Source organism: Tigriopus californicus, chromosome 1, assembly GCF_007210705.1.
Source record: "Tigriopus californicus strain San Diego chromosome 1, Tcal_SD_v2.1, whole genome shotgun sequence".
Taxonomy (NCBI): Eukaryota; Metazoa; Arthropoda; class Copepoda; order Harpacticoida; family Harpacticidae; genus Tigriopus; species Tigriopus californicus.
In genome coordinates, this window is record NC_081440.1 from 14,918,924 (window position 1) to 14,926,807 (window position 7,884).

The following is a 7,884-nucleotide window of genomic DNA, read 5'->3' on the forward strand; positions in this document are numbered from 1 at the left end:
AATGATAAGGCTATATTATACCACATTTCTTCAAACGCCTTTGGTCATCTGGGATATTGCACGTATGTTGCCAAAAAGGCGCAAGTAATAAAGCTGATAAGTTGTTATCCCATTCACATTAGTGATCATCGCCAAGATAAGAAGAATTTAATTTTAAAAATCAGACTTACTTATCCCCCAAAAAGAAAGAAGATCAGTAGTTATAATATATACGTTCCAGAGCATTTAAATTATTTACAAGGGGGATCCCTGATGAAATCTCGCTATTTTTCTATTTTCCATCACTTTTTTATCATTATTATTTTTGCAAAGATATAATTGTTGATTATGATTCTTTAATTAATGCTCGGCTGGGCCTCGCGCGACATAGAAGTCTCGTTCAGCGAGACTTTTTGGTTACACGTAGTTACATGATATAAGTCTAGTTCAATGAGACAGTCGTATGACCAAGTGTGTTACTTGTTTATGATGAAGGTCTCGTTCAACTACACTTTTAGTCTCATACAAGCTAGTGCTGCGTCCGGCCTCGTTCAATGAGACTCAAAATATCCCAAATAGAAAAATGCTTTCAAATTTGAAAAATGATGTAAGGAAATGTATTTCTACAATAAAAATATACAACAAAATGTTGAATTGGATAGCCAATAAATTAACACAAGGATTTAACTTTGTGGGAGAAAAATTATTTCAAGGATATAATTATGTGAGAAACTCCTTAAACTCTTTCCTTAATAGAAACCAATGCTCACAGAAAGTTAGTCTTTTTCATACTGACATCTGTTTAATGTTTTCAATGACACGATTGATACAATCTACTACACTCAGCACATTCCACAGCAACCACGTGAACACTTTCACATTCATGCAAACGTACCACGCTCATTCATTACTAGTATACTGCACAAGAAATTGAATTTACCCCTCTTTCCGCGCAGCAATTACAAACTTTAGGGATGGGTCGAGTCTAATGTTGAGTACACTGTCTCTTGAAGCGGCCACAAACTCGCAGCCGGGCGGCGTTAGAAAGGTCAGCTGCTGGTCAGGCTCAAGGTACCTTGGTCAGGCTGGTCAGCTTTTTTTTCCTATTCTTGCCTATTCTTGTTCATTTTTTGTGTGAAGGGGGATGGATGCCCATCTTTACCTCTCGGTCATTCCCCTGTGTGTGTGCTTCCTTCTGCGAGCTTTGGGAGTGGACGAAGACACAAGCGCAAAGGTCCAAGTGGGAGTCTTTGGGGTGGTCTTTGTGGCCGCGACCCTGGTGACGTTTTTCGACTGGTACTAGACCCGTAACCGCAGAGACGTGCGCCCCCAAAACGGCCACGCGCGCATGATATAAAGTAGGTGGGTAGTGATATTTCACAAGGGATCCCCCTTGTAAAAAATTGAAATGCTCTGGAACGCATATATTATAACTACTCAGATCAAAGATTCGAGTTGGATATGCACTTGAATTGCCCCCTTTTGGAGGCAGTAATTGAGACGAGTGAGTGTTGGTCTGTAGTATTGTGTGGTGTGTACACTGCTGCTTCCTGACCCAATTTTGTGTGCACTTTCTCGCCTCCACTTCGGACGTTGCCGTGCTAATCCGTGATCTGTTCTCTCACGGAAGACAAAGAGAAGTCCAATGAAATTGAGTGGCACTCACTCGCCGTTGAGAATTGTCAAATTTGGGACTCTTCACTTTTGCACATACGAAAACGTTCTCACTTGAGCAAATCTTTATCCATCCATCTACGTGTTGCGCAGTTTTTGCCCCAATCCCAAGGAATTGAATTCTGAGGATTGTTTCGTGCCGTTCGTTCCCAGCGTTGTTATTTACAACGGGCTTAATTCTAGTAAACATGATTTCATCTCCCAAACAGAAGGTCAGAAATGAATTTTTGCGATGCTCAGCTAATTTCCGATCACGGAACGAATGTAAAGTGGTCGTAAAAATCAAGGCTGGATTGGCTGGCTCGTTAGTCGGTTGGTGGGATCTTCTTTTTTGCCACTCTCAAGGACTGTCTTGTCTTGTGAAGGTTTCAGCTCTGAATTATGGCACATGCATGCAAATATACGTAAACCTACTGTCTGGCACAGAGATTCACTTCAAATAAGAATTGGGAGTTTGGCATTGTCTTCCTGATTGAATGTGGTTTTCAGGAAATGCACATGGATTCCTCATAAACTGGAGAGAAACAAAAAGTCATCTCGCAATTGATCTGCCTTCAATTGAAAGATGAAGGAAGAAGAAGGCAATGATCGAGTTCCCGACAGAGTAGAAGCATTTGGGGAGGAGGACACAGAGTTATTTCCCAATGAGAGAACAATCACGTGGAATCCACACTAATCTAATTAAATTGACAATCAGAATCGCCAATCATCAAACGGTTTAGATTTCATTGTGACTGAAACCACCTAATTTGACAACACACAATTGCGGGCTGAATTCTGTATGACTTCAATCCTCTATGGAAGGTGGTCAGAGACATCGCATGATAATGATTGATGTTTTTTAGAGTTGGATGAAAGTGCGAAAAACCTTCTGAAAAAGCGCATAAAACTGCGTAAAATCCTTCATCGTTCAATTTACTCCCCTCAAATATTCGTAGGGAGTATGTACGTGTTTATCCAATAGCCTGCTTTAGTTAGATTTGGAAAACGTTTTGATCAAAATTCCTGACTAACCGTATTATTGACTTGTCATACTCAAGCTTTCTCAAAAACTTCGTAATAAGTCGAATTATACCTCATGGAACCTTGTTCCGACGATATTTGATCTTTATGGGTCGTAGACTCACCCATCTACCTTCGCAACTGCAGGGGAAATATTGGCAAAACAGCCCCTTCTTTTGCGCAAATTGAAGGAAATTACATTCTGGCATAGTAATAGTTGATATATCCACATGTTACAATAATCTTATTTTCAATGTTGGCCAAATTTCTATAGTTGCAACTAAAGAAGAGTCTTTATGGCGATTTTCTTGTGTGTACTAGTGCGGATGAATCGTCGAATGTACGACCCGGCAAAACGAAGAAATAATAGAGGTTACGTGAGGCGTTCATCAGCCTATTAAGAAATTCTCAAGCAACAGAGAGTTTGACAAGTCAACAATATTCAGGGGCTTGTCAGGTCTGCGAACTAATTCGTTGGTGGATCAGATATTGTAGTAACATCAAGTTAAGTAAAAAGAATACGTTATTCGTCTTGAACGGCTGGAGGTCATATTCAAAGGAGCAGTATTCTGGGGCAAAAAAAAATTGAAATCGCAAAACCTTGTGAAAGTGCGAGTAAGGGTTGGGCAATGCAAAAAATGGTGAAAATAAGAATGGAGGTTTTGAAAGTAACAAAAAAGGGGTTTTGTCCCTTTTTGCTTTTACAAAATTTATCGTTTACAACTACGTTTGCCGAGATAAACGTGGTGCAGTGATTAGCGAGAGTAGTTTCTTAGCATAAGAGAGGTCCCTGGGTTGAATCTCTTGACCGAACTTCCTCCCAAAGCTACTTTTTGACGCTAACCACACCCACAGACGAAGAGCTAATCTAATAAAGACACGACACACATAACGTGAGGTCTGGATTTGTTAGTCGGGCAAGACTCACATGGTAGGTAAGTTATATTTCATTGCAAGTAATTATAGTTCAAACTTGTAGAATTTTTTGATATCCACGAAGTCCCATCTTCTAGACAGCATGGGTTTCGAGCACATTTTAGCACGGTTACCCAACTGATTGAGCATATATAGCAGATTATTGAGGGACTAGAGAGCCATGAATCAGTGGATGTAGTTTATCTCGACTTTGCTAAGGCCTTTGACAAGGGAGATCATGGCCTTTTAGTTTACAGACTCCATGAGATTAGGATTCAAGGCAAGGTTCTCAATTGGTTAAGATTTTCATTTATGGTAGGGTGCAATTGGTTAAGGTTGAGGGATCCCTTAGTGACATACATGATGTCAAGTCGGGTGTTCCTCAGGGTTCCATTTTGGGTCCTCTCCTTTTCATCATCTTCATTGCCCAATTTCAGAAGTTTGATAGTACAAATGTCAGTATCTTTTCTCATGCTGATGATACAAAATTGGTAGTTGGTAGGATTGGTCAGAATTACGGTTATCTGGTAGAGGCCTTAGACCAAATGCTGCGAGTAACATGGCACTGAATGGATTGGATTAAAATTCTACTCAATGACCATTGGGTCTTCGTCATTAGACACTCCACTATTAGATAATGGAGGTAAAGATATTGTGCAGGTCTCATGCATGAAGGATTTAGCTGTAGTCCTCCAAAATAATGGAAAGTTCGATGAGCATATAAAGTTCAAGGTGGGTAAAGCTTTTCAAATGTGTGGTTGGATACATCGCACATTTAAGTCCAGAGATAGTATCACAATACTAACTCTGTACAAGACAATTGTCCAGCCACATCGTGAGTGTGCCTCGCCCATTTGGGCTCCAACTATTTTATCTGGTTTTTTGAACAGGTCCAAAGAAAAAAAGTGGTTTTCCGTGAACATGGAAGCTTTGAGAGAGCTCTCGTTTTGGGAGAGGTTGTGGGATTGTACAGTATTCATGGAAGGTACGAAAGATATCTGATACTATACGTTTTCAAAAGCATTCATGAGCTTTGTCCCAACCCAGGGTTTAGGGTCAATTGTAGTGACCGTAGAGGCTTAATGTGCGTTTTGAGAGCACCTTCAAGCCCTCGAGAATCTAGGCTAGTTAAAACAATGAAGTCCAACTCTCTTCTTTCTCGGGCTCCTTCATTGTTCAATTTGCTGCCCTCAAATATTCGTAGGGCTTATGTAGGCGTTGATCCAATAGCAGGATTCAAGTCAGACTTGGACAAGCTTTTGACTAAAATTCCCGATCAACCTTAATATGCAAGGGTTAGCCAGATCCGTCAACACTAATTCGTTGGTCGATCACATCATATATGAAAGTAAAAGTTGAATAAAATTAATGCATTTTTTCGTCTTGAACTACTGGGATTCCAATCCCAGTAGCGGTAAGGAAGTCCGCAAAAATAAGCACTTAAAAGCACACACCTTTTTCTTGTCCTCTACATGTATTGCATTGCTGTCTGTTCAAAAAGTTCATTCAGCATTCTCTGTTACAATGGTCTTGATTAAATGCGCTTGTTTAAAATGCCATTTTTTTAAATCGCAAGATATTGCCCAGTTTAAATTACTTACTTTTTTTCAGGTAATATGGCATCACGCTAATAAACAAAAATTATCCATGAGAGTGCACGCGCTTAAAAATGCATTTCTTATGCTGATGAATTGATCAAATGTGCTGTCAGCGCATTTGCTTACCAATTTTAACAAAAATTGATCCATTCATTTTGTAATAGTTGCAATCCTTTGCAAGACATGTGCGATAGTCTTGATTTGCAGATATCAAAACACATGCTAAAACCTTGCGTGCAAAGTTCAGAGCTACATATCACCATTTTAAGCACTGCATGAAGACACGCGCACTGCCTAAGCTCATTTTATTAGAAAAAAACCAACTTTATTTTATACATAAATGGCAAAACCTGCCTGTGAGAAAAGTGTCCATCAACTTGGAATTGGCCTTTTATGAGCACGAAAACCTATAATCTAACACTAAGCAAAAATCAGGCATTTCAGCAAGCCAATCACTTCACATGCTTGTTATTTTTCGCTTGAGTATATACTAGTTGTCAAAACAAACAGAGCTTTATTGAAGGTAATTTTGCCGCCAAATGTCCAGTCTCACGGAACCTCACTATTAAAGTCCGTCGTCATTCAGTGCTGCCAGAAGGCATATTTTCATGTCAAAAAAGTGGGTTTTAGCATATGTGTTATTTCATAGGGGACATCACCAAATTGCCTACTTCAGTAAGTTTCTAAAATCACTAAAAGACGGCAAATAATTCTAACATGGAAAACAATCTAGTTAAACCTTCTTGTTAAGCAATCTAGTCAGTTTTCTAAACATGATATACTGTGCATACGGCTAGCTTTTTCACCCCTGGAACGAGAAAACCGAAAGAATAGGTGCCGTCGAGCCGTTAAATGGTATAATAGTGCTTTAAAAGTCCAAACATTTACGGTAGTTGAAGCTGCAATCTTACAAGGACTTTCACATCTGACCAACAATGGTAATCCATGTAAGTTACTTTTAAATTTCTTTCTAGCATATTCTGTATGTCCCAAATCTGGTATGTTCTGGCATGTTTTAGCAGGTTTTATGGCATGTTTCTAGCCCAAGTATCTCGCATGACTGAGCGGATCCAAATCGCCGCCGAAGAATAGGAAAGAAGTCCAGAAGAATTTTGTGACTCCCGCGAATCCTGCGTAGGCCTTGATGATGGAGGCCTTCCTGAAGACCGGCAAACTCGGCCAGAGTTCCGGAGCATCAGCAGCGGGTTCCAAGAAAACATCTCAGAGCCAGGGCGGGGGCAAGAGAGGTCCTGCTCCTTGGGTGGAGAAATACCGCCCTAGAACCGTCGAAGATGTGGCTTACCAAGATGAGGTCGTGTCCGTGCTCAAGAAGTCGCTGAGCGGAGCGGATCTACCTAATCTGTTGTTTTACGGCCCACCCGGCACGGGCAAGACCTCGACCATCTTGGCTGCGGCTCGGGATCTCTTTGGGGACATGTATCGGGAGCGAATCTTGGAGTTGAACGCCTCGGATGAACGGGGCATCTCCGTGATTCGGGACAAGGTCAAACGCTTTGCTCAATTGTCGGCCTCAGGGCGTCGACCCGATGGGCGGCCTTGTCCCCCTTTTAAGGTTATTATTCTGGACGAAGCGGATAGCATGACTAAGGACGCTCAGTCCGCCCTCCGACGAACCATGGAGAAAGAGGGTCGATCCACGAAATTCTGCTTGATTTGTAACTATGTGAGCCGCATCATTGAGCCTTTGACCTCGCGATGCGCCAAGTTTCGCTTCAAGCCGTTGGCCAACACGATCCTTCAGGGACGTTTGGAAATGATTGCTGCTAAGGAAGGGATCAAGGTCAGTGAGGCGGGGATGGGCGCACTTTTAACCACTTCGGAAGGGGATTTGAGGATGGCTATCACTACTTTACAATCTTGCGCTCGCTTGAAAAGTGGTGGAGATGGACCTGAGGCCATCACCGAGACTGATGTGTCGGAATTGAGTGGTGTGGTGTCCAAGGAGTGGCTGGATCGGATCATGAGCACGTTGCAAAACAACTCTTATTTCGACATGGAGAATCTCTTACAAGAGTTCATGTGCGAAGGCTATTCTATCAGTCAACTCATTCATCAAATCCACGTACAAGTGGTCCAAGATGATCACCTTTCGGATGGGCAGAAATCTCAGATCTGTGAGGCTTTAGCCGTGAGCGAAAGTCGACTCTTGGACGGCGCCAATGAATATCTGCAGCTAGTGGATATCAGCTCGACCATGATGAGCACTTTTGCCAAAGGGGCTTAACCTAGAGCATCACCAATCAATCAATCCTCGTCTTTTTTAACCTCCAACGGCAACGGAACGTGATTTAACAGTCGATAAATAAAATGAATGAACACTTGTAAAGCCCAATCGAAATATGTTTTTTTTGTGAAAAATCGCGAGTCCTCTCAAAATGGTTAGTTAAACCACGCATTTGGGATTAAAGCTTGATGAGACTCTGTTCCAACATTGCAGCCGCCTAGAAGGCACACGTTATCAATGGGGTGGTGGATGATCCTAGCAACTTGCGTCTCTGCCGTGATACTCACAGTTTACCGCCATGCCGCGTTTACTTGTCTCCTCGAATCCTCGCCCAAGCCCAATGTTCTCTTCATAGTTGTGGATGATCTCCGTCCAGCCCTAGGCATATTTGGCGACTCCTTGGCCAAGACGCCGAATCTCGATCAACTTGGGGCGCGCAGCTTAGTCTTCACGAAAGCCTTGGCCCAACAA

The 7,884-nt window shown here is 41.9% G+C and overlaps 1 protein-coding gene across 1 annotated transcript; it reads left to right on the top strand.

Annotated features, from left to right (window-relative positions):
* Positions 1 to 6,252: 6,252 nt before the first annotated feature.
* LOC131883116 (replication factor C subunit 4-like) lies at positions 6,253 to 7,626 on the top strand. Its single transcript, XM_059230479.1, has one exon. It carries the CDS (start codon positions 6,313 to 6,315, stop codon positions 7,411 to 7,413), a length of 1,101 nt encoding a protein of 366 aa, XP_059086462.1. The 5' UTR covers positions 6,253 to 6,312; the 3' UTR covers positions 7,414 to 7,626.
* The last annotated feature ends 258 nt before the right edge of the window (positions 7,627 to 7,884 follow it).

Coding starts and splice junctions, on each gene's coding strand:
- LOC131883116 (XM_059230479.1), top strand. CDS start 6,313: ATGATGGAGGCCTTCCTGAAGACCGGCAAACTCGGCCAGAGTTCCGGA.